The 27980-nt window shown below is 39.4% G+C and overlaps 2 protein-coding genes across 12 annotated transcripts in view; both read left to right on the top strand.

Annotated features, from left to right (window-relative positions):
* The window catches only part of ULK4 (unc-51 like kinase 4), a 715846-nt gene that overhangs the window by 83388 nt on the left and 604478 nt on the right, over positions 1 to 27980 (top strand). The gene's annotated exons all lie outside the window — the stretch shown is intronic.
* LOC109026064 (V-type proton ATPase subunit e 1-like) lies at positions 320 to 24249 on the top strand. The gene is made up of 2 exons (XM_055381168.2): positions 320 to 423; positions 22748 to 24249. The coding sequence occupies exons 1-2, from the start codon at positions 320 to 322 to the stop codon at positions 23025 to 23027; spliced, it is 384 nt and encodes a 127-aa protein (XP_055237143.1). The 3' UTR covers positions 23028 to 24249.

Below are 27980 nucleotides of genomic sequence, written 5' to 3'. Positions count from 1 at the left end.
CTTTATCTTTTTCACAGCATATATCACCACCTGGCATTTTATGTATTTATTTCTCTTTCCACACTAGACTACAAGCTCCATTGGAATCGGGATTTTGAACTGTCTTGTTCAACACTCCACTCCAGTGCCTAGACAGTGCCTTGTGTATGTATAGATACTGACAAATATTTCAAAATAAATAAAACTGTATCAGCATTCTTGGGACTCCCTGTAGCAGTGCCTGGAAGATGGTGTGTTTTGCTGCTGCAGGAATTCTCAAGGGGCTGGGCAGAGGGCATGTGAAGTAACCTGGGACCTGTTGGTCACCGTGGGTGATGTGATGGCCTCATTCTACTGGTACTTGCTGTTGCTGCTGCTGTACTCCCACTTGGAGAGTTTGGCCCAGCAGTTCCTGAACCATATTTGTTACCTGTTCTCACTCAGGTTGAGTTCTGTGGCCAGTTTGTATTCTCAAAGTATTTCTCTTACTCCAGTTGTTGTACTTTGTTGACATTGTATTCCTGGTGCTGCCTCAACTGAGAGGAAAGGGTGGATGTTAATTCCTGAGGTTCTTGTATCTTTTATTCCAGTACTGTTCTCTTCATGGGTATTTGCTGATGCTTTATTAGTTCGAAATGCAAGAATTTAGGGAAAATCACACTTATTTGATTAAAAAAATGGCGTGTACTGAACTATCTGGTGAACTATTTTGAATTACACTGTATTGCGAACTACATTTGGTTGGATAATAGAGCTTGTATAATAACTTGAAATTGAGCTAGGTGCTCCTTTGTGATGCCATCTTAATTTTGTTATTTCTCAACACTTTTTAATTCTTTATTTCATTACTTTTAATGGCAAAAACTGTAATTACTTTTGCACCAACCTAATTCCTGCTGTGAACAATTGGCTGTGGTAATTTAAGTAGCCACTAGAGGTCATTCAAGCACCAGAAAAAAAGTGCAAGTTTTAAGAATTTATGTTTCAGTTTCCAAAAGCAGGATCTGTGGAGGCTGAGCAGGTACATGGTACCATGTTTCATCTTTTTCCTGTTTTTTTTTTTTTTTTTTTTTTTTTTTTTTAGAAGTTTCTGCTACAGGATGTGTGGCTCCATTCCACTGGTGATTTTTACCATTTGAGATGAATAAGATGAATGAAAACCATTATAGTCTCTCCAGAAAAATAAAGTCAACACTTAGCACATGATTTTAGGAGATCTGGGAACCCTGTGGAGTGAATCTTTGGTTCATAACTCTTGAGACCAGGTTTCTGTAAAACTCACAATTGGGTGCTTGTAGATAATTTTTCAGTAATCAGTAACAAAATTTCAAGTGTAAGATGAATCCTGAATTCTCTATTAGGTTTACTCTCAGCGAACAGGAAAAATTGTGGTTGCAGACCCTATACGCATCTTATTTTATTTTACTTACTTATTTATTTTTTTGAGATAGAGTCTCGCTCTGTTGCCCGGGCTGTAGTACAGTGGTGTGATCTCGGCTCACTGTAACCTCTGCCTCCCGGGTTGAAGAGATTCTTAGCCTCAGCTTCACGAGTAGCTTGGACCACAGGTTCATGCCGCCATGCTCTGCTAAGTTTTGTATTTTTAGTAGAGACACGGTTTCATCATGTTGGTCGGGCTGGTCTTGAACTCCTGGCCTCAAGTGATCCATTTGCCTTGGCTTCCCCAAAGTATTGGGATTACAGGCATGAGACACTGCACCTGGCCCCTATAAGCATTTTAACGGCATAGAACCTCATTTTGTTACTCACCTTTGTACCCCACAGTGCCGAGCCAGCAAAGTAATGTGTATTTTAGGCAGTTAATGCTGGAGAGTTTAATGAATGATTAAAAGAATGTCAGAAGAATATGATGGTATAATTTGTTACAAAGAGACAGAAAAAATGGAGCAAAAATCTATTTTACTATCCTTGTAATATAATTTAAATCTCTTTCATCTTATTCTTTCATCAACAGCTACAGAAAATAACTGGTCATGATCTCCTTTATGCATTTAGAAGCATTTATTGACATCTGTATCTTTTTCACAGAAAAATATAACCATCTGAAGCTTGTTTTCCTAGATAACACATTTACCACTCTGTAATCATTGTGGTTTCTATGTGTAATAATTTTAAAAAACATTTCTGATATTAAGCCAATATATTTAGTCTGAAGCATGCAGTGGATATATTTTATGAAATTTAATATAGACCCATCAAATTCTAAAACTGAAAGGAATTTTTTTTGTGACTGAGTCTCACTCTGTTGCTCAGGCTGGAGTGCAGTGGCACGATCTTGGCTCACTGCAACCTCTGTCACCCAGGTTCAAACGATTCTCCTGCCTCAGCCTCCCGAGTAGCTGGGATTACAGGCATGCACTACCATGCCCAGCTAATTTATTTTGTATTTTTAGTAGAGACGGGGTTTCAACATGTTGGCCAAGGCTGATCACGAACTCTTGACCTCAAATAATCCATCCGCCTCAGCCTCCCAAAGTGCTGGGATTACAGGCATGAGCCACCACTCCTGGCCAAAAGGAATATTAACAGACATTTTAGGTTAACCCATTCATTAAATTTCTTTATTATCAGCTGGGTGTGGTGACTCATGGCTGTAATCCCAGTACTTTGGGAGGCTGAGGTGGGAGGATAACTTGAGCCTAGGAGTTTGAGACCAGCCTGGGCAACATAAGGAGAACCTGTCTCTAGAAAAAATAGAGTTTGGTGTGGTGGTGCGCGTCTGTGGTCCCAGCTACTCTGGAGGCTGAGACATGACCCTGGGAGGTTGAGGCTGTAGTGGGCTATTATCATGCTATTGCACTCCAGCCTGGGCAACAGAGCAAGACCCTGTCTCAATTTTTTTTTTTTTAATTATGGAAAATTTCAACATATATAGAAGTAGAGAGGCTAGAGTAATGAGGTAGTATCATTTGCTTCCAGCAATCAACACTGGCTAATCTTGTTTCATCTTGTGTCCTGCTTTCATTCACCCTCTCCCTTTTTCTCTCCCTCTCTCTCTCTTGCTGGAGTATTTTAAATAAAATGATATCATTTTACTAGTAAATATCTTTTTCTAGCAGAAAAGGATTAGAAAAATGTATAACCATGATTTCATTATCACACCCAATACATTCAGCAGTAGTCTCTGAATATCATCTAATACCCAGTTAGTGTTCAGATTTTCTTGGTGGTTTCATACATGTCATTTTGTAATTTTTCTTTGAGCCAGGATTGTGTTTAGATATTGTGACCCTTAAGTCTCTTAATTCCCGGTCTCTTATTTTTTAGTGTCATTTATTTGTTACAGACAAATTGTCCCTTGTCTTGGCCCAAATTGGAATACCAGAAGCTTTACTGCACCCTTTTGGTGTTATTTAATATAGTCCTTTATCACCTGCCTTTCCTTTCTTGCGCATGGCTGCTTAGATGTGGACCCTTGATTCAGTACTTTTTTTGGGGGGGATGGCTTGGGGAAATAGGATTTGTCACAGTTGGTGCTGTATTTCTCCTACTGCTTCATAGAAAGTGAGACAACTAAACATTATATGCCTCTATTAGAGGGGTTAAAGTTGATCACTAGAGTCAGATGTTGTCAGCCTTATTGTAAATATTCCCATCACTCTTTTTTTTCTTCATACCCTTATCTGTGAGTCAGGAACTCCTCACTCTTTTTTTTTTTTTTTTTTTTAACAGTTTTAACATCAATCGATTATTGTCTACATGTAGTAATCCTTTAGAGTTGCAAAATGATAATTTTCTTATTCTGTAATTTCCTTTCTATTTGTAGTTGGAAGTTTTCTTACAGAAGATCTTTCCCTGATCAACTATTTGGTTATCCTTAAAATAGAGTTTGTTTTGCAAGGCAGGATAAATGCTTGATTGTTCCTCTTCATAGGTCAGTTTTCAGAATAAAGAGTTGGTACCTTAGAAATCTCCGTAAGTGTCTAGTGAGATTGATTTTATATTGTTAAGAACTTACAGATGTATATATGTATATGTATATTGTCTAGTCCTTTGCAGTCATTAGTCTTTTTGATGCTTACATTGTTTCATCTCCATCCAGTGGGAGCTCTTTCAAGTTTGCTCCTTTCTCCCTTTGACATGAGCCTACTCCTGTCTCTGACAGCTTGCTGGCTTCTCGGCAGTGAGCTTTCATAGGCTTGTTTCGGGAATAGTCAACCCCTAGTTTTGAAACCACTTCTATAAGGAATCTTGTTTACTTTTGTTAGAAGATGTAGTTAGAGAACTCAATCTGGGTTCTCTAGGATTTTTTTTTTTTTTTTCCTGGTAGAGCTTTTCAGAGGTTAGATCTACGTACTATTGTTTCTTAAAAAGAGAAAAATTCTCAGTTTATTCTGCTTTTCCAATTCAGATTTTTTTACTGAGACAGAGTTTTGCTCTAGTTGCCCAGGCTGGAGTGCGACGGCGCGATCTCGGCTCACCGCAACCTTTGCCTCCCGGGTTCAAGCGATTCTCCTGCATTAGCCTCTCGAGTAGCTGAGATTACAGGCATGCACCATCATGCCCGACTAATTTTGTATTTTTAGTAGAGATGGGGTTTCACCATGTTGGCCAGGCTGGTCTCAAACTCCTGACCTCAGGTGATCCACCCACCTTGGCCTCCCAAAGTTCTGGGATTATAGCGGTGAGCCACCGCGCCTGGCCCCAATTCAGATTTAAAATTCGTTTTTACCTCTTGATTTACAATTTTTATTTTTCTTCTCATAAGCTAACATTCCTGGCTGGGCGCGGTGGCTCATGCCTGTAATACCAGCACTTTGGGAGCCGAGGCGGGTGGATCACTTGAGTTCAGGCGTTCGAGACCAGCTTGGCCAACATGGCAAAACCCCATCTCTGCTAAAAATATAAAAATTAGCCGAGCATGGTGATGCACGCCTGTAATCCTGCCTCCTTGGGAGGCTGGGGCATGAGAATTGCTTGAACCCAGGAGGTGGAGGCTGCTGGGATCGGACCACTGCACTCCAGCCTAGGCAACAGAGCAAGACTCTGTCTCAAAAAAAAAACACTCTTGGCCATTAATAACATTAACATAATTATCTTTTTTTTAGCTTAGAGTTTAGAATAGTTTAAAAATAGTACACGTATTGTTACTAACAACAGAACTACAAAGTGCATTTTAAGTACTTTTTTTCCCTTGGGATATAACCCGCTGGATGATATGTACAGTCAAAACGCTGAGTTTTAAAATCAATTTATATAATTCTTCACTTTGTACTTTTGTCACCAATATGATATATAGTTACATATGTTTTCAATTTTTTTTAGATATTTAGAGATTACTTTGTACTTTCTTTCTGGTTTGAAAATTATAATTCTTTTTTATTGAAGTGTTGGAAATACGTACAAAACATAAATGTACTGCTTAATGAATTATTGCCAAGTGTGAAAACCCAATAAACTGTCACTGGGTCAAGAAACAGAACGTTAAGTAGAACATTGCCAGCATACCCGGGGATCCTCTTGTGCTCTCTCCTGATCACTTTTCTCTCCCTTTGTGCCAAAGGAAGTTACCGTAACTTCTAATTCTGTGATGATTTTGCCAGCTTTTGAATTTTGTTTAAATTGAGTCATATGATATGTATACTTTGGTATCTGGCTTCTTTTATTTCATATTATGTTTATGGAATTCATCCTTGTTGCCTGTACCTGTAGTTCATTTTTTATTACATGAGTATACTACATCACTGGTGATGGGCATTTGGATTGTTTTCTGTATTTGGCTATTATAAGCCTTGCACACACACATTTTGATGCACTTGCGCAAGCTCTCTGTTGGATATGTGTAGGAATGGAATTGGTAGGTTACAGGATATGTGTGTGTTCAACTTTAGGGGGTAATCTAAACTGTTTTCCAATAAGGTTGTATAAGTTAAAATGCTTTGACTAATGAAAGAATGTTCAGTGCTCTGTATTCTCATGAATACTTGGTGTTGGCATAAAATCATGTTAAATAAGTATTTACCAGTTTCCTCTTTGTTTTTAACATTAATGGTTATTGACTTTGGTATGGCATCAGAAGATAGGAGTATTTAATTTTTCTTCCTATCTCTATTAATAGGTGGATTATATTAATGGAATTCCTAAAAATAAATCACCTTTGCATCATTATAAGAAACAACTTGGTGCTCTCTGTAATTCACTGTTGGAGTCTCTTTCCTAATGTTTTTTTCTAGAATTGTTCCTCTATTTTTTCTTGTGACATTACATTGATTCTTGGAGAGTCCAGGCTGTTTGTCCTGTTGAATATTCCACATTCCAGATTTGTCTGCTTGCTTTTTTTTGGTATTGCTAACTTATTCCTCTAGTCCACACATTTCCTATAAACCGTAGGTTAGGTCTGGATGCTTCATTAGCTTTAGGTTGAACCTTTTTTTTTTTTGGTAAGAACATATCATAGGTGATACTGGGTACTTCATATTTGAACTCATCAGGAAGCATGCAGTGTCAGGTTTTATTAGTTGCACCTACTTTGATCATTTGATTAAAGTAGTGCTGCCAGAGAGCTCCATTGTAAAGGTACATCTTTTCCTTTGCAGTACCACTTTAGCTCTCATGTGATGTATGCAATAAGAGCATAATATTAAAACTTATATAGATTATAACTGCTGTTTTAACATTTTTCTAAAATAAAACATACAATTTTAATTCAGGAAATGTTAATCATTGTATTAATTGTCATTAATTGCCATTGCATTTTCTCTTTATTTTCAACAGATTATTACTATTTTTATTTTTGAGATGCAGTCTCATTGTGTTGTTCAGGCTGGACTACAGTGGCACAATCATAGCTCACTACCTTGGGCTTAAGCCATCTTCCCACCTCAGCCTCCTAACTAGGCTGCCACCATGGCCAGCTATTTATTTATTTTTTATTTTTTGTAGAGACGTAGTCTCCCTATGTTGCCCAGGCTGGCCTTTTTAATTTTTAAAAAATCATTTTAGCCAAGCTTTATTGAATGCTTGCTGTGTACCAGGTGCCAGGCTGGTCTTAAACTCCTGGGCTCAAGTGATCCATTAACCTCAGCCTCCCAAAGTGTTGGGATTACCAGCATGAGCTATCACACCTGGCCTCAACAGATTATTAATTCACCAAGTTCATCATGCTGTGTAACATTATTTTCACCATTATTGTTTTTGAAATTTATCTAATTTAATTTTTGTTTAGGCAGGGTCTCGCTCTGTTGCCCAGGTTGGAGTGCAGTAGCACGATCATGGCTCACTGAAAGTTCATACTCCTGGGCTCAACTGATCTCCCACTTCAGCCTCCCCAGTAGCTGGGACTACAGGTACACGTCACCATGCCTGACTAATCTTTTAATTTTTACTTTTAGTAGAGATGGTGTCTCATATTATTTCCTAGGCTGGTCTCTAACTTCTGGTGACAAGCAATCCACCTGCCTCAGCCTTCCAAAGTGCTGGAATTACAGACATGAGCTACTGCACCTGACTGCTAATTCATTAATATGTTTTTAATATATATTTTTTATTTCAATAGCTTTTGGAGTGCAAGTGGTTTTTGATTACATGGATGAGTTGTATAATGGTGAAGTCTGAGATTTTAGTGCACTGGTCACCTGAGTAGTGTACACTGTACTCAATATGTAGTCTTTTTAATCCCTCTCCCCTCCCTCACTTGTGAGTCTCCAGTGTCCATTATACCACTCTGTATACCTTTGCATACTCATAGCTTAGCTCCCACTTATAATTGGGAACATACGATATTTGGATTTCTATTCCTGAGTTACTTCACTTAGAATAATGCTGGCCTCTAATTTAATTTGAAAAATTTATTTTACATTCTATGTCCTCGTGTTTTTTGGTGGGATAATCATATTTTATGTTTTAGTTCTTTAAAAGAGTGAAATATTGTAAGAATTATTGACTTAAGAATATTGGCACTACGTTCTATAGCTTTCTACCGAATTGGTTATAGAATTGAATTTTATGTTAAAAGTGGATATATGGTGATTTGAAGCATTATTTAACTTAGTTCTTCCTGAAAATTGTGTGCTTTTGGAAACTCTAAATGTAGTGTATGATGAATCTATTTCAAAGGCTGTGATATTGTGTGCTCCACTTTGGGCTCTTGCTCTGTATTAAGATGCACGATTGCACCACTTCCTCTTCTCTCTCGCCTAGCTTGAGTAGTATTGCTTTTCATTACTAGAACAACTACACATAGTCAGTCCTGTCATTGTCCTTATTTTCCATAGTCCTCATTTTCAATTTATAACCTTTTTTCAAGAACAAATAGCACTTGTTGCACTTTCTGAGATATATGAATTATATATACATATATATGGACTTATTTTTCCCTATAGTTTTTCCATGTAGCATTTATTATGATTTTGTAAATATTCTAATTATAAAAATAATATGTGGTCTTCTAATTATGGCAATTTAGCTGTTGAGATAATCTTGCAAATTATGTGTGATCCTCCCACATCAAAAAAAAAAAAAAAAACCACAAAAACAAACCTAGAGGGCGGGTGCGGTGGCTCATGCCTGTAATCCCAGCACTTTTGGGAGGCCGAGGCAGGTGGATCACCTGAGGTCAGGAGTTTGAGACCATCCTAACCAATATGGTGAAACTCCATCTCTACTAAAAATACAAAATTAGTCGGGCATGATGGTGCATGCCTATAATCTCAGTTACTCGAGAGGCTAAGGCAGGAGAATCGCTTGAACCCGGGAGGCAGAGGTTGCAGTGAGCTGAGATCGCACAACTGCGCTCCAGCCTGGGCGACAGAGTGAGACTCCATCTCAAAAACAAAAAACAAAACAAACACAAAACAAACCTAAAAATGCAGGGTAAAATGTAACAAAAAGACTTTGGAATACACATGTGAATGAACAAGAAAGTGAGGGAAATTTTCAAAAGTCAGAAATGGCGGCAACTAAAATCCTGAAATAGTAATACTTTAAGGCTGTCTGGGACAAGATGAGATGGTGGTTATTGCTGTTGTATAATAGTTTCGAGGTTTGATACAATTTAAGAATAGAAGATGAGGCTGAGGTTTGCCTAAAGCAGTTAGATGGAGCTAAGAGCCTTGGAAGGCTATCCTTTTAGAAAAATAGGGCATTAAAAAAAAAAAAAAAAAAAGGCAACTCGTTTACCTACATAGAGAGATAGAGAGATAACAAGTTAGTTTGTTTGCTTATTTATTTATTTGAGATGGAGTCTCGCCCTGTCGGCCAGGCTGGAGTGCAGTGGCATGATCTTGGCTCACTGCAGCCTTTGCATCCCAGGTTCAAGCAGTTCTCTACCTCAGCCTCCCGAGTAGCTGGGATTACAGGTGTCTACCACCATACTCGGCTTATTTTTGTATTTTTAGTAGAGATGGGGTTTCACCATCTTGGCCAGGCTGGTCTTGAACTCCTGACCTCGTGATCCACCCGCCTTGGCCTCCCAAATTGCTGGGATTACAGGCATGAGCCACTGCGCCCAGCCGAAGTTTGTTGATTTTTATCTTCAGCTCTAGAAATAGGGAAAAAAAGTCTTACATATAATTTTTCAATTGCAGTTTTTTTTTTCAATTTTATTCATGTATCGGGGTATGAATTTATACTTCTCCCAAACTGGGAAATTAACATAAAAACCACGCCTGGGCTTGTGGTTCTGGTAATTGTCGAGGAGCTGTATTGGGCTTACCCTCTTGCCAATAATAATAATAATAATGCATCTGGATGGAATATAAAAACAAAAGTAGGTAGAAGCTGGAGGCAACACACTACCTGAAAGAAGGGAAGTGACCTGGCTGAGCTGTACGTTTAACTGGCTTATCCTTCTGCAGATGTGCTAAGTTCATACCAAGGGAACAGAGTTTAGGCAGAAAGTGACTTCTTCCTAGGGCAAGGAACTGCGGTTGGAATTTGGCCCTGCTGGGAAAGGGTGGTGCAAAATGAGTAGGGAAAAATCATAGTAAGAGCAGAGTCACAAAATATGTGTACAAGTTCCTTTACAGTCATTGGCTAACTTTGAAGCTGTGCATGTGCTGAACGACACCCTGTGGAACCCAGCAGAAAGCAGCAGCTGGGAGGTTAAAGCGTTGAGCAGAAATTCCAGCAGTTGCTCAGTGCTAGGGAGATAAGAGTTTGGAGGTGAAGTCTCACCAAGTAAAGAGGGGCTTGGTAAACACCTTTAACTTTCCATTGAAATTTGAGAAGGGCCATGCCACACCTTAGGACTGAGCGTCCTGTGCTGGGACTAAGGGCTATATCCTAGGGCTAAAGGAAAAACAAAAGACTGGTACTAACAAAAGCAAAAAGAAGCCTTCACAGGATTGAGGTGATTGGGCAGACGCTACTTGCCAGAACACAACTCAGTACTCTGTAGAGGAAAATAAGGTTATCCAGAGTCTTTATTATATATTGTCCTGAAAGCTCAGAGGAGAAACTGTTGGTGACCCTGACTTAGATAAAGAGATTTTAGACATAACACCAAGAACATCATCTATAAAAGAAAAACAATAAATTGGACTTCATCAAAATTAAAAACATTGGCTCCACCAAAGACCCTGTTAAGATGATGAAAAAGACAAGCTAGACACATGGAGAAAATATTTACAAGCCACATATCTGACGAAGGACTCATATCTGGAGTATGTCTCAAACCTCAACAGCAAAAAATATTCGATTAGAAAATGGGCAAAAGACATGAGAAACGTTTTACCAAAGAGGCTATATGCATAGCAGATGAGTACCTGAGAATATACTCGTCATTATTATCCGTTAGAGAAAAGCAAACTAATTCTGCAACTATACACCTATTAAAGCAATATAATAGTGGCAGCACCAAGTGCTGTCAAGGATGCTGAAAAACTAGCTCTGTATATTGCTGATGGGAGTGCAAAATCATGCAACTACTCTGGAAACATTTTGGCCATTTGGTAAACTAAACATTTGCTTACCATATTTTAACTCCATATTACATATCCATATGAATATACATATTACATATTTACCTTGAGCTTTTTTTCAGAAGTATGAAATCTTATGTTCATGCAAATATCTATATATGACTGTTCATACTAGCTTTGTTTGTAATAGACTAAAACTGGAAATACCAGAATATCACTCAATTTGTGAATGATTAAACAAACTGTGTTATATCCTTAGACTGGAATACTACTTAGTAAGAGAAATGAACTATTGATACCCAACAACTTGGTTGGCTTTCAAGGGCATTATGATGAATGAAGTGTCATATTAATATACCATTCTTGAAATTACAATGTGAGAAAACAGATCAGTATGTATTAGTTCATTCTTATGCTGCTATGAAGAAATACCCAAGACTTGGTAATTTATAGGGAAAAGAGATTTAATTGACTTGCAGTTCCACATGGCTGGGGAGGCCTCAGGAAACTTAAAATCATGGCAGAAGGCACCTCTTTACATGGCAGGAGGAGAGAATGAGTGCTGAGTGAAGGGAGAAGCCCCTTATAAAACCATCAGATCTTGTGAGAACTCACTATTATGAGAACAGCATGAGGGAAACCACCCCCATGATTCAGTTATCTCCACCTGGTCCCACCCTTGACATGTGGGGATTATTACAATTCAGGGTAAGATTTGGGTGGGGACACAGAGCCAAACTATATCACAGTGGTTGCCAGGGGTTAGGGATATTAGAAGAAGAGGGAGAGTTTGAGTGCATAAGGATTGTATGAGGGAGATCTTCCTCATGATTGATTGGTTCTGTTTTTTGATTGCAGTGGTAGTTGTGTGAATCTACACATGTGGTAAAGTGATGTAGAATTATATATACACATTGTACCAATGGCAGACTTTTGGCTTTAATATTGTTCTATAATTATGTAAGATGTTACCATTATGGGAAACTAGAGGAAGGGCATATGGGACTTCTCTGTACTGCTTTTTCTATTCCCTGTGAGTTTATAATTATTTCACAATAAAAGTTCAAAAACACTTATTGGATGGACGTCACAGTCAGAACATAATAGAAGACAGAATCAGTGAATTATAGGTCTGTTTAATAGAAATGACTCAAACTGACACACAAAGCAAAAAGAATGAAGAAAACAGAACACAGTGTCTGAGACTTTGTGGAATAATATTACATAAAATTATCTAACAGTCACATGATTTGACTCTCAGAAGGAGATGAAAGAATGAGATAGAAGGAATATTTGAAGGGATAATTGTTGAAAATGTTTCCAAATTGATGATAATGTCAGCTCACATTCCAAGAATCACACCGAACCCTGACCAAGATAATCTAAAGAGGACTACATCTAGGCTCATCATGGTCAAACTGCTGAATATCAAAACTAAAGAGAAAAGTCCTAAAAGCAATTAGAGAAATCCTATATATTCCATGCTGGGAAACAGTTACATGAATGCGTGCTGACTTCTCCTTGGAAACCGTAGATGCCATTAGACAGTGGAACAATATTTTTAAAGTGTTCAAAGAAAAAAATCTGCTATCCCAGAATTCTATATTTTGTGAAAATACTGTCAAAAATAAAAGGGAAATAAGGAAAAAAATGAGTAAATTAGTCTCCAAACTGAGAGAATTTGACTAGAAATGTTAAAGTGAGTTTTTCTTGTTAAAGTTAAATGAGCAAATATAAACCTGGGTTTACAAGAATAATTGAAGAGTACTATAGTGGTAAATATGTTGGAAAAAAAACAATTTTTCGTAACTTGTTAAATCTATTAAGGCCAGAAAAATGTGTGTTTTATAACATAAGTAGAAGTAAAATATATGACAGCAGTTGTACAAAGGGTTGGAGGAACACATGCGGAAGTGTTTAATGTGAATTTTATTGTATCCCTATATTTTATGTGTATATTATGTTTTATGTATATATTGTATATGTGAGTGTTTTTTTTGGACAGAGTCTCACTCGGTCACCCAGGCTGGAGTGCAGTGGCATAATCTTGGCTCACTGCACTTCTACCTTCTGGGTTCAAGTGATTCTCATGCCTCAACCTCCCGAGTAACTGGGATTACAGGTGTGTGCCACCATGTCCGGCTAATTTTTTATTTTATTTTTTAGTAGAGATGGGGTTTCATCATGTTGGCTAGGCTGGTCTTGAACTCCTGGCCTCAGGTGATTCATCTGCCTTAGCTTCCCAAAGTGCCGGGATTATAGGCACGAGCCATGGTGCCCTGTATAGCCCATAATATAATATTATGAGCTAGTATTGTATATGTTCTTACACATATGTGAAATAATATAATGTTGATTCAGGGTTACTTCTGATAATTTATGCATGCTATTATAATTGGAAGACTATCCAGTTAAAAAAAAAAACCCTGAAAAACGAGAGTAATTACTAAATAGTGAATAGAAGAGATAAAAAGGAATACTTGGCTAATCATAGTGCCATGGTGTTTACAACTAATTGATTGCAACTAGTTACAGATTTGTTTCTTCTCCACTCCCACTGCTTCACTTGACTAGTCTTAAAAGAAAAACTAAATTACCATCTAATCAGGAATAAGTCAGGAAAGGAGGAATAAAGGAAGAAAGATAAAATGGGGCAAATAGAAAGCAATTGACAAGGTGATAGACTTAAACCTCACCATATTAATAACTGTATTAAATATGAGTAGCCTAAATATTCCCATCAAAAGGCAGAGATTGTCATATTGGGGGGGAAAAAAAAGACCTAGCTGGTCCAGTGGCTCACACCTGTAATCCCAGCACTTTGGGAGGCCAAGGCGAGTGGATCACTTGAGGTCAGGAGTTCAAGATCACCCTGACCAACATGATGAAACCTGTCTCTACTAAAAAAAATACAAAAAAAATTAGGTGGATGTGATGGTGCACACCTCTGTAATTGCAGCTACTTGGGAGGCTGAGGCAGGAGAACGGCTTGAAACCTGGAGGCGTAGGTTGCAGTGAGCTGAGATCCCACTACTGCACTCCAGCCTGGGCGACAGAGTGAGACTCCGTCTCAAAACAAAAACAAAAACCTAGCTATATACAGTTTATATGAGACATACTTTAAATGGGAAGTTAGACTTAAAAAATAGAAGATATACCGTGGAAACACTAGTAACAAGAAAGCTTAAGTAGCTATATTAATAACAAAGTAGAAATTAAGGGAGTATTACTAGAGATAAAAACAGTTCATAATAATGAAAATTTCAGTTCATTAGGAAGCATTAACAATCCTTAATTTGTCTGTCTGAAATGAGACTACTTTAAAATATATGAAAGAAAAATTGACAGAACTAAAAGAACTTGATAATACAAATTCATTATTATTGGATATTTTTAAAATAAGTAGATAAAAATCATGTGAGAACATGGAAGATTTGAATGATATTAATGAAATTGAAATAACATTTATAGAATGCTAATTCCCACGATTATACAGTACCTTTATTTTGAAAGCATACTGAATAGTCACTAAAACAGACCATATTCTTGGCCATAAAACATCTCTTTATAACAAAGTATTGAAATTATTTATAATATGTTCTCTGACCATGATGGAATTAAATTAGAAATGTCTAACAAGAGGAAATCTAGAAAATCCCCCAAATGTCGGGAAATTAAGAAAAATGCTTGTAACTCATGGGTCAATAAAATCTCACAAATTTTTAGAAAATATTTAAAGCTGAGTAATAAGGGGAACCCAACACATCACCACATTTGTGATGCTGCTAAATTGGGTGTAAGAGTGAAATAATTCATAACTTGAAATGCTCAGATTAGAGCAGTAGTTCTGAAAACTCCGTGCATCACAATTGCCTGGAAGGTTTACTAAAACACAGATTGTCAGGCTGGGCGTGGTGACTCATGCCTGTAATCCCAGCACTTTGGGAGGTTGAGGCGGGCAGATCACTTGAGGCAAGGAGCTTGAGACCAGCCTGGCCAAGGGTGGTTTAGTAGAAACCCTATCTACTGAAAGTACAAAAATTATCTGGGCATGGTGGTACACACCGGTAATCCCAGCTACTTGGGAGGCTGAGGCATGAGAATCGCTTAAATCTGTGAGGCGGAGTTAGCAGTGAGCCAGAATCTTGTCACTGCACTCCAGCCTGGGTGACACCTTGCCCCCCAAAAACAACAAAACACACAGATTGTCAGACCCCACCTCCAAAGTTTCTCACTCTGTAGATTTTGAGTAGGGCACAGTAATTCGCATTTCTGGTAAGTGCCCTTGTGGCTTTTGATGCTGCTAGTTTAGGGACTATTCTTTGGGAGCCACTATATTAGAAATCAAGAATGTTTTAAGTTCCAGTTTAAGAAGCTAGAAAAAGGAGAGCCAATTAAACCCAATGCAATTCAAATAAAGGAAATAATAAAAATAAGAGCCGAACTCAATGAACTCGATAAGTAACAATAGATAAAAAATTATGATGTCCTGTGTTCCCAGAGGTAGAAAAGAATAAGAGATGAAACCACACCAATAGTTCATATTGATAAATTGCATAAGATTTTTAAATCTCTAGCTAGATTGATCAAAAGAAAGTAAAGAGAAAATACAAATTACCAACGTCAAGACTGGGAGATAGCAGTATGAGTCCATTGTATGTTAAAAGATACTAAGGGGATAATTGAATAATTTCATACTTGACAAATGGGAAAAGTGCTTGAATAACAGAACTTTCTGGAACTGATAGAAAAATTTGGGGAGCCCTATATCTGTTAGTACATTATTAAAAACCTTCCCGTGATAGCAGTTCCAGGCTTAGATGACTTCACTGATGAATTCAACACACATATGCTGTGAATCACACATACACAAGCGCATATTATAGTAGATACATTAATACAGGGGTCTTCAAACTAGGCTGTGGGCCAGGACTGGTTTATGGCCTGTTAGGAACCGGGCTGCACAGCAGGAGGTGAGTGGTGGGCCAGTGAGCATTACTGCCTGAGCTCTGCCTCCTGTCAGATCAGCAGTGGCATTAGATGCTCATAGGAGCGTGAACCCTATTGTGAACTGCGCACACGAGGGATGTAGGTTGTGCACACTTTATGAAAATCTAATGCCTGATAATCTGAGGCAGTACAGTTTCATCCCAAAACCATCCCCCTAACCCTGGTCCATGGAAAAATTGTCTTCCACAAAACTGATCTCTGGTTCCAATAAGGATGGGGACTGCTGCATTAATATATATTGATACTTAATTATATTCAGTCAACATCAGGTCTAGTTAGCTTTATGAGAAGGTACAAGACAAGCAACACAGCATGAACGATAACAGCATAGTGGAGGTCTTACGATGTACATATAGCTTGCATGTGGTGGTAGATGAGGCTGAATGGGTGTGGACCAACTCAGTTGAGGGAAATCATGTCTAAAATTGTTTGAAGTTGTTTTGTTACTGAGTTTTGACTGTTATCTCCCTTTCTATCATCTGTCTGTTCTTGTCTGTGTAAACATCTGTATCTGAATTTTTTAAATATTCTGGATACAAGTTCTTTATCCAACATATGGTTGGCAATATTTTCTCTGTGGCTTGTCTTTTTATTTTATAGTATCTTTAAAACATTCTTAATTTTGGTGAAGTCCAACTTGCCAATTTTTTCTTTTACGAATGGTTCTTTTGTTGTCTTAAGTCTTTCTAATGCAAGGTCACAGAGTTTTTCTCGTGTGTGTTTCTAAAATTTTTGTAGTTTTGAGTTTTGTATTTTAACCTACAATAAAATTTTAGTTAATTTTGTATAGGGAGTTAGGTATGAATTGAGGGTTTTTAAAATTTTTTTTTTGGTATCCAGTCAACAAATATTTAAGGAGCACCTTCTTTGAGCCAAGTAATTGGGTAGGCCCTGGAGGCAAATAAGCAAAACAGGTGTTGTCCCTGTCTTTGTGGAACTTTCCGATGGGCCGAGGATATTAAAGAGAGGAAGTTGAAGTAATAAAGGAGACTGAGAAGGAGCAACGGTTAAGTAGAAACTCCAGAAAGTTGCTAATGGAGGGAAAGAGAGGTGTGTGTTCTGTGAAGGAGAAGATGGTCATCTTTTTTACTTTTGAGTTACTTAAGTTGAAAATAGACATTTCTGTTGGATCTGGTAAGATAGGGTTAGTGACTCACAAAGAAAAATTTGAGATAGGAGCCAGATTGGGGTGATTGTATAGAAAACTAGAAGTGAACAAGTGGTGAATCTACATCTAGATAAGGCTTTTTTTTTTTTTTTTTTAAAGACAGAGTCTTGCTCTGTTGCCCAGGCTGGAGTGCAGTGGCGCGATCAGTTCACTGCAACCTCCGCCTCTGGGGTTCAAGTGATTTTCCTGCCTCAGCCTTCCAAGTAGCTGGGGATTACAGGCATGTGCCACCACATCTGGCTAATTTTTGTATTTTTCATAGAGATGAGGTTTCATCATGTTGGCCAGGCTGGTCTTGAACTCCTGACCTCAAGTGATCCACCCCCCTTGGCCTCCCAAAGTGCTGGGATTACAGGCATGAGCCACCGTGCCTGGCCTTCTAGTTAAGTCTTAGAAAAAGTTTGGCTCTGAGTGTGAGGCATATGTAAGGGCTAATGGAAAAGATTAATCCTGGGGCGAACCTGGGCATTGAAGATAGAAGTTGGAGAAAGGCCAACTGAAGGTAGATAGTTCTTAAAATGGGTGGAAGGGAATGACCCAGGATAATTGGTCTTAGATCAGAGAAGGAAGGGACACTATCCACTATAACAGGAAGAAAAGATGAATAAATGTAAATGAAGTGGGTAAGATTTGGTGTTGGGTGATTTATCTTCTTGAGCTCCTGGACTCAAGTAATCTGCTTGCTTTGGCCTCCCAAAGTGCTGGGATTATAGGCATGAAACACCACACCCAGCCTTGAATGAGCTATCTAATATATAGTGGCTTCTGACTCTGGGGTACAGCAAGGTCACCGTGAGAAAGAGAATAATGAGGTAGAGCAAGATGGTGGAATAGAGGATTCCACCTATCATCCCTCCTGCAAGGATACCAAATTAACAAGTATCTACACAGTAAAAGCACCTTTGTAAGAACCAAAAATCCGGTGAGCACTCATAGTACCGGGTTTTAACCTCATATCGCCGAAAGAGGCACCAAAAACAAAACAAAACAAAACAGTTCTGAATTGCCAATACCACTCCCCGATCCCCGCCCTAGCAGCAGCCTGGTGTGGAGAACATCTCTGGGCACTGAGGGAGGGAGAACATAGCAATTGTGAGGCACTGAACTCAGTGGTGTCCTGTTAGAGCAGAAATGAAACCAAGACCAAACTCAGGTGATGCCTGCCCATGGAGAGAGCATGTAGTCCAGCCCTAGCCAAAGGGGAGTCACTCATCCCAGTGGTGGGAGCTTGAGTTCCTGCAAATCGTACCACTGAGCACTGCAGCACTCTTTGTGTACAAGACTGCCTTTGAAAGGCAGTCTAGGCCATAAGGACTGCAACTTGTGAGTCTTAGTGCTGAATTAGGCCCAGAGACAGTGGACTGAGGGGGCACGTGACATACTGAGATGCCAGCTGGGGCAGCTGGGGAGTGCTGGCTTCATTCCTCCCCCAACCCCAGGCTGCATAGCTCGCGGCTCCAAAAAAAGACCCCTTCCTTCTGCTTGAGAGAAGAGGGAAGAGTGGGGGAGGACTTTGTCTTGCACCTAGGATACCAGCCCAGCCACAGCAAGATAGGGCATCAGTTAAAGTCACGGGGCCCCTGTTTCAGGCCCTGGCTCCCAGATGGTATTTCTAGAACACCCTGGGCCAGAAGGGAACCTGTTACCTTGAGGGAAAGGACCTGGTCCTGTCAGCATTCATTACCTGTGAACCGAAGAGCCTTTGGGCCCTGAATAACCAGCAGTGATTCCCCCATATTACATTTTGAGGGCCTTGGTGAGTCTCTAAGACTTGCTGGCTTCAGGTGAGACTTACCACATAACTAGTTGTGGTGTATGGGGCAAAACTCCTCCTGCTTGAGAAAAGCAGAGGGAAAAGTAAAGGGGACTTTGTCTTGCACCTTAGGTACCAGCATGGCCAAAGAGGGTAGAACACCAAAAGGGCTCTTGGGATCTCTGATTTCAGGACTTGACTCTTGGATGGCATTTCTGGACCTCCTGGGCCAGAGGGGGAGCCCACTGTCCTGAAGGGTGAGGCCCAGGTCAGGCAGCATTTATGACAAGCTGACTTAAGAGACCTTGGGCCTTAAGGGAACATCAGTGGTAGTCTGGCAGTACTCCTCATGGCCTGGTGGTGGCTACAGGTGAGGATCCTCTCCCTTTGGAAAGGGGAAGGAGGAAGGGAGGGACTGCATTGTGTAGTTCCAGTACCAGTTCAGCTGCACTACATAACACCAGGTAGACTTCTGAGGTTTTTGACTCTAGTCCCTGACTCCTGGATGGCACTTCTGGACCCACCTGGGACTTGGGGGACCTTGCCGCCCTGAAGGGAAGGACAGGCCTGGCTGGCTTTGCCACCTGCTGATTGTACAGCCCTAGGGCCTTGAGCGAACATAAGCAGTAGCTAGGGAGTGGTTATAGCAGGCCTTGGGTAAGACCTAGCACTTCTCAGGTCTGACCCAGTGCTGTCATAGTGGTGGTGGCCACAGGGGTGCTTGTGTCACTCCACCCCAAGTCTTTAGGTGGCTCAGAACAGAGAAAGAGGGAGAGAGAGAAAGCGGGGGGGAGTGGAGAGAGAGAGAGAGACTGGCTGACTGACTCTGTATGTTTGGGAGAAAGTAAGGGAAGGGAATAAGAGTGTCTGCCTGGTGATCTAGAGAATTCTTCCAGATCTCATCTAAGACCATCAAGGCAGTACATGTCTGAGTCTGCAAGAACCACAGTGTTACTGGGCACGGGGTGCCCCCTAAAGCAGATACAGCCTAGATCACAACACCCAAGTCCTTTCAAATATCTGAAAAGCCTTCCCAAGAAGGATGGCTACAAATAAGCCCAGGCAGTGAAGACTATAATAAATACCTAACTCTTCAGTGCCCAGACACTGAAGAAGATCTGCTAACATTAACACCATCCAGGAAAACATGACCTCACCAATGAACTTTATAAATAAGGCACGAGGGACCAATCCTGGAGAAACAGAGATAGGTGACCTTTCAGAGAGAGAATTCAAAATAGCTATGTTGAGGAAACTCAAAAGAAATTCAAGGTAACACAGAGAAGGAATTTAGAATTCTATCAGATAAATTTAACAAAGAGATTGAAATAATTAAAAAGAATCAAGCAGAAATTCTGAAGCTGAAAAATACAGTTGGCACCCTGAAAAATATATTGGAGTCCTTTAGCAGAGTTTATTAAGCAGAAGAGAGAATTAGTGAGCTTGAAGACTGGCTAATTGAAAATACACAGGCTGTGCGCAGTATCATGCTTGTAATCCCAGCACTTAGGGAGGCTGAGGCTGGATTGCTTGAGCTCAGGAGTTTGAGACCAGCCTGGGCAACATGGTGAAACCCCGTCTCTACAAAAAATACAAAAAATAGCTGAGTGTGATAGTGTGAGCGTGTACTCTGGAAGCTGAGGTGGGAGAATCGCTTGAGTCCTGGAGGTGGAGGTTGCAGTGAGCTGAGATCATGCCACTGCACTCCAGCCTGGGTGACACAGTGAGACCCTGTCTCAAAAAAGAAAAAACAAGAAGCATGCCTACAAGATCTAGAAAATAACCTCAAAAGAGAAAGTCTAAACGTTATTGGCCTTAAAGAAGAGGTAGAGAAAGATAGAGGTAAAAAGTTTATTCAAAAGGATAATAGAGAATTTCCTGAACCTAGAGAAAGATGTCAGTGTCCAAGTACAAGAAGGTTATAGAACACCAAGCAGATTTAACCCAAAGAAGACAATCTCAAAGCATTTAATAATCAAACTCCTAAAGGTCAAGAATAAAGAAAGGATCCTACAAGCAGCAAGAGAAAAGAAAGAAATAACATAAAATGGAGCTCCAGTACATCTGGCAGCACACTTTTCAGTATAAACCTTAAAGGCCAGGAGAGAGTGGCATGTCATATTTAAAGTACTGAAGGAAAATAACTTTTATCCTAGAAGAGCATATCTGGTGAAAATATCCTTCAAATGTGAAGGAGAAATAAAGACTCTCCCAGACAAACAAAACCTGAGGGATTTCATTAATACCAGACCTGTCCTACAAGATATGCTAAAGGGAATACTTCAGTCAGAAAGAAAAGGACAGTAATGAGAAATAATCATCTGAAGGTAGAAAACTCACTGGTAATTTTAAGTACACAGAAAAACAGAGAATATTGTAACACTGTAATTGTGGTGTGTAAACTACTTCTACTGTAAGTAGAAAGACTAAAATATGAGCCAATCAAAAGTAATAACTATCAATTTTTCAAGATGGTCAGTGCAATGAGATCTAAATAGAAACAGCAAAAAGTTTAAAAGCAGGGGCATGATATTAAGGCATAGAGTTTTTATTAGTTTTCTTTTTCCTTGTTTGTTGGTTTATGTAGAGTTAAGTTGTTATCAGGTTAAAATAATGGGTTATAAGATAGTATTCGCAAGCCTCATGGTAACCTCAAGCCAAAAACAAACAAACAAACAACAACAACAAAAACACATAGTGGATACACAAAAAATAAAAAGCAAGAAACTAAATCATATCCCCAGAGAAAATCACCTTCACTAGTGGAGGACAGGAAAGAAAGAAGGAAGAGAAGATCACAAAACAACCAGAAAACAAATAACAAAATGGCAGGAGTAAGTCCTTACTTATCAATAATAACAATGAATGTAAATGGACTAAACTCTCCTGTCAAAAGACAGAGACTGGCTGGATGAAAAAACAAGACCCATTGATTGTTGCCTACAAGAAACACACTTCACCTATATAGACACACACAGGCTGAAAATAAAGGGATGGAAAAAAATATTCCATGCCAGTGGAAACCAAAAAAGAGTGGGAGTAGTTATATTTACATTACATAAAATAGATTTCAAGACAAAATCTGTAAGAGGAGCCAAAGAAGGTCACTACATAATGATAAAGGAGTCAGTTCAGCAAGGTAACAATGTAAAATATATATGTACCCAACACTGGAGCACCTAGATATATAAAGGGAATATTATTAGACCTAAAGAGAGAGGCCTTGATACAATAATGGCTGGAGACTTCAAACCCCATTTTCAGCATTGGATGGATCTCCCAGACAGAAAATCAACAAAGAAGCATCAGACTTAATCTGCACTGTAGACAAAAAGGATCTAATATTTACAGAACATTTCATCCAAGAGCTGCAGAATGCACATTCTTTTTCTCAGACATGAATTATTCTCAAGGTTAGACCACATTTTAGATCACAAAACAAGTCTTAAAACATTCAAAAAATTGAAATAATATCAAGCCTCTTTTCTGACCACTATGGATTAAAACTAGAAATTAATAAGAATTTTAGAAACTTTACAAATACATGGAAAGTAAACAATATGCTCCTGAATAGTGGGTCAGTGAAGAAATTAAGAAGGAATTTGGGGGCCAGATGTAGTGGCTCATGCCTGTAACCCCAGCACTTTGGGATGCGGAGGTGGGTGGATCACAAGGTCAGGAGTTTGAGAGCAGCCTGACCAACATGGTGAAACCCTGTTTCTACTAAAAAAAAAAAAAAAAAAAAAAAAAAAAAAAAAAAATTAGCCAGGCATGGTGGCGTGCACCTGTAATCCTAGCTACTGGGGAGGCCGAGGCAGGAGAATTGCTTGAACCTGGGAGGTGGAGGTTGCAGTGAGCTGAGATTGCACCACTGCACTCCAGCCTGGGTGAAAGAGTGAGACTCTGTCTAAAAAAACAAACAAAACAAACAAAAAAGAAGGAATTTGGGAAATGAAGCGGTGGGGCAGAGGCTGGCAGCTCAGGCAGTGACCATGCATATCATGGCCTCATGGTGCCTTTCGCTGTGATGAGCATGTTCTGGGGCTTCGTTGGCTTCTTGGTGCCTTGGTTTATCCCTAAGGGTCCTTACTGGGAAGTTATCATTACCATATTGGTGACCTGTCCAGTTTTCTGCTATCTCTTTTGGCTGATTTCAATTCTGGCCCAACTCAACCCTCTCTTTGGACCACAGTTGACAAATGAAGCCGTCTGGTATCTGAAGCATCATTGGCCTTGAGGAGGAAGATGTGCTCTACAGTGCTCAGTCTTTGAGGTCACGAGGAGAGAATGCCTTCTAGATGCAAAATCACCTCCAAACCAGACTACCTTTCTTGACTTGCCGATTTTGGTCATCAGTTGCCTTAAACATCAGCACCACATTTAAATGTTTTATTCTACAGTGAAGTGTTTTTTCCTTCACTTTTTTACACTTTAACGAATTATGTCCCTACTTAAACTGAACTGTGCTGACTCCACAAAATGATTATGTACCCTTCTGAGATAGAAGATGGTCTTCTTCTGAGAGATATGTTACTGCCTCCTTGGAATCTGTGCATTTGAAGATGGCTCCTGCCTTCTCACATGGGAACCAATGAAGTGTTTAGAAACTGCTGCAAGACAAGTAATACTCCAGTGGGGCAGTCAGTAGGAGAGCATTTTCAGAGGGAAGAGCTGTCTCAACAGAATTACACCTTACTGTATTTTCAGGATGAATTTATTATTTCTGCCGTCTTTTGGAATAAATTATTTTTCTGCTTTGTATGGGGGGGAAAAAGAGAATTTGGGCCAGGAACTGTGGCTCATGCCTATAATCCCGACACTTTGGGAGACTGAGGTAGGCAGATCACCTGAGGCCAGGAGTTCCAGACCATCCTGGGCAGCATGGTGAAACCTTGTCTCTACAAAAAAAAAAAAAAAAAAAAAAAAAAAAAAAAAAAAATCACACAAAAATTAGCCAAGCATGGTGGCACGTGCCTGTAGTTCCTGTTACTTGGGAGGTTGAGGTGGGAGGATTGCTTGAGTCCAGGAAGTGGAGGTTGCAGTGAGCTGAGATCATGCCACTGCACTCCAGCCTGGTTTCAAAAAAAAAAAAAAAAATTGAAAAATTTCTGGAAACAAATGATAATGTAAATACAGTATACCAAAACCTTTGGGAGGCTGGGCATGGTGGCTCATGCCTGTAATTCCAGTACTCTGGGAGGCCAAGGCAGGCGGATCACTTGAGGACAGGAGTTGGAGACCAGCCTGGCCAACATGGTGAAACCCCGTCCCTACTAAAAATACAAAAATTAGCCAGGCATGGTGGCAGGCGCCTGTAATTCCAGCTACCTGGGAGGCTGAGGCACAAGAATTTCTTGAACCTGGGTGGTGGAGGCTTGCAGTAAGCCAAGATCACACCACTGCACTCTGGCCTGGGTGACAAAGTGAGATTCTGCCAAAAAAAAAAAAAAACAAAAACCCTATGGGATACAGTAAAAGCAGTACTCAGAGGTAATTTTATAGCTATAAGTGCCTACGTCAAAAAGAGGAAAAACTTCAAATGAACAATCTAACAATGCATCTTAAAGATTTAGAAAAGCAAGGGAAACCCAAATCTAAAATTAGAAGAAAAGAAATAATAAAGATCAGAGCAGAAATAAATGAAATTGAAATGGAGAAACAATATGAAAGATCAATGAAACAAAAAGTAGTTTTTCCAAAGAGTTAAAACAAAATGACAAACCTTTAGCCAGACTAAGAAAACCAGAAGATCCAAATAAATAAAATCAGAAATGAAAAAGGACACATTACAACTAATACTTCAGAAATTTAAAGAGTCATAAGTGACTGCTATGTCAACTATATGCCAATAAATTGGAAAATCTAAAAGAAGTGGACAAATTCCTAGATACATACAATCTACCAAGATTGAACCATGAAGAAATCCAAAACCTGAACAGACTAATAACAAATAATGAGATCGAAGTCATAATAAAAGTCTCCCAGTAAAGAAAAGCCAGGGACCTGATGGCTTCACTGCTGAATTCTACCAAACATTTAAAGCAGAACCAACTGATACCAATCCTACTCAAACTACTCAAGAAAAATAAATACATAAATAAAATAAGACGAGGAGAGAGTACTTCCAGAATTACTCTACAAGGCCACTATTACCCAGATACCAAAATCTGACAAAGACATATCAAAAAAAGAAAACTGTGGGCTAGTATCTCTGATGAATATTGATGCAGAAATCCTCAACAAAATACTAGCAAACTGAATTCAGCAATACATTGGAAATATCATTCATTAGAAAGAGAATAACGAGTACCCAAGGGATTTGAGTAGAGGAGGAGATATGAAGTGTCATCTCAGAGATGGGGAAAGCTGGCCCTCTAGGGAAAGAGAATAGGGCTCTACAGAAACCAGGTTTGTGCTGGAGAATTCTTGGTGAAAGAAGTTAGCCTAATTTATGCTGTTCTCCAGAAGATAGCTGAGTTTCAGTCAAGAGAGGGGTTGGATCTCTTTGAGGGAGAAAGTGGCCACTTACAAACCCTCTTGCACAAAGCCCTGTGTTTCTGAGTCTTTTACCCAGGACCTAGTTTATCCAGTCTAATAGGAAAGCAAAGGAAGAAAAGCTGTGAGAAGTGAAGAGAAGCAATTAGAAGACTAATTGCCTTAGTCTTTTGTTTTGTTTTATACAAGGTCTCACTTTGTCACCCAGGCTGTGGTGCAGTTGGGCAGTCTGGGCTCACTGCAACTTCTGCCTCCCTTCTGGCTCAAGCAGTCTACCCACCATAGCCTCCCAAGTAGCTGGGACCACAGGGGTGCACCACCACGCCTGGCTAATTTTTTTATTTTTTGTAGAAATGGGATTTCACCATGTTGCTGAGTCTGGTCTTGAACTCTTAGATGCTTTTCTGGAAAGACTATCCTGTTGGATTTGAAGCTGAAGTTGAGCTTACATACTTTTTTTTTTTTTTTTTTATTAATGTGTCCTCATGGAGTACTTTGTATCCCATTCCTGCTTTGGTATAGTTTTCTTAGTTGTTTTGTACACTGTATATTTTGAGGGGCCATAGGTTGCCATATTTTACATCAGACACAGTGTTTGATTATTTCTTGCTTGTTTGTAGCCCCAAGCTTAGACATATCATTTAAATCCTCCACATTGTTAATTTCAGTGAATTTACCCTTGTATCTCACAGCTAAATAGACTTCTTTTTTTGTTACTTTTTGGACAGTAGGAGAGGCAAATTTGTTGAAAATGATAAAGCAAGAGTTGAATAATAATCACATTTTTGTGTGGAATGAAGTGAAACATTCTGGATTTGTTTCTTATATTAAGCTGTGATGCTGAAGTACATATCATTTGGGGAACTGCCACATTTGAATCACTTTTGCATACAAATTAAACATCTCACATCAAAGAATTCTTTAAAGACATGCTTTCTAATTTCTTAAAATGATGGAATTCATTTAATTTCTTATCTGACATCTCATAGAACAATTTTTAGCTTCATGTTTGCTGCTATGACTAATTTTGGTGCTCGTTTTACCTAGGCTATGAATGTACCTTTGCTGTATTTTTTAGGGCAGCAGGTATGAGACTAACATATTTGAATGTAGTGTAAGTTAGTAATCCTTGGGAACCTAGCAAAGCATCACATTTAATTTTCTACTAGATGAAAGAAACATGGAAACAGAATTAGAGATGGAAAGAATTGCGTAAAACACAACTAATCAGAGCTGATCCCTGAAGCAGAAAAATGCAATTTAAAGTGAGCTTCCTTTGTATTTCTACTATTTGAGGAGTGTTGAAGATATGACTTTTAATAGTATAGTAACAAGTAAATAATACTAGTTATATTTAGCAAGCTCAAAATTGTAATATTGGAGTTCTCTGTGCCATAACTTTTAAGTTATTACAGCATCTAAAGGACCCAATTTTAATTACAGGGCAATAGTAACTTGGCTTCTTAAGAAAACATTCATATAGGAGGCATAGTTGTGGTTCTGTTTCGAAATGTGTGTCATATAACCCTTGATAAATGTATGTATCATCCACACTGCAGTAGATGCTTACATTAGATACAGAAGTGGGGACCTGCCACAACAGTGTGGCAGTACCTGGATTATATGCCTCTGGCTTGGTTTTCTGTGCCTGGAATGGTTTCTCCCTCCATATTCATCAGGTTTTATTTGTGGTTTCCAGAGGGCAGCTGTGAGATTAGAAAACGGGTATGCTTCTCTTTCCAGTATAGTTGCTAAGAGTCATGGTCAAGGTACCCTATATTGGTAAGAAGACGCAGAGCACTGTTACTGTTATCATAGGTAGGTTTCAGAATGGGGAGGCCTCTGCTGACTGCCAGTCTTTTTTTGCACCTTCCTCTTTTAGCCACTGCCATGCAGTTGCTTGATGGGTAGATTAAAAGGGGGAATTCAGAGGCCGATTCTGTGATATATCTCTGAGATGACGTATGCATTGTTATCTCTTGTGATCCCGATAGTTTTTTTTTTTTTTTTTAAACCAAGGATGGGTGTATAGGCCCACTGAACAGATGTGAGATGGATTTGGGCTAAGACTCCATGTAGCACCTGATCTAGATAAGTTCTTGAGTATTGGACTGTGGTGGCACTTGAAAGGGTCTGGGTAATTCCATTTCTCCAGTGCTCAGTCACATGATAAATGCTGAAGACTCCCTGGGGAAGGAAAGTGTTTTGGAACTATGGCCACTTTGCAGGGGTCTCAAGGAACCTCTCTCTAGGTTAGTTGGGGAGCTCTAGGTCTATGAAGCAGGTTAGATCTGGGATCTGGGTAAGAAGCTGTGAATTCTTTATGGGACTTGAGTTAGGTTTCTGCTCAGTAAATCTAGAAATTTTCTTACTAAATATCAAGCATCAACTTAGGAGGCAGACACCTGATGGTCAATTTACCATTGATTCTTGTGGGTCAGAATATTCTGATCACCACATTGCCCTTTGACTCACTGTGGCAGTTGTGCCCACCTTGTCTGTGCAGATAAGGGCTGCTACTGGCCTTTACTAATCCCAGATTTCATGATTTCCAGTGTGATCAGAGAACCAAATTCCATTGTTAGTATTTCTCACTGTCATCTCTGGCCTATAAGGATAGCCACCTTAGAGCTCTTCAAAGATGCTGGTGCCCCCTTCATTAAGACAGTCTCCCAGGGTCACGTAAGAGGGATGG

This window comes from Gorilla gorilla, chromosome 2 (genome assembly GCF_029281585.2).
Source record: "Gorilla gorilla gorilla isolate KB3781 chromosome 2, NHGRI_mGorGor1-v2.1_pri, whole genome shotgun sequence".
Taxonomy (NCBI): Eukaryota; Metazoa; Chordata; class Mammalia; order Primates; family Hominidae; genus Gorilla; species Gorilla gorilla.
The sequence above is the reverse complement of the archived record's forward strand: the minus strand, read 5'-3'. Positions and strand labels throughout refer to the sequence as shown.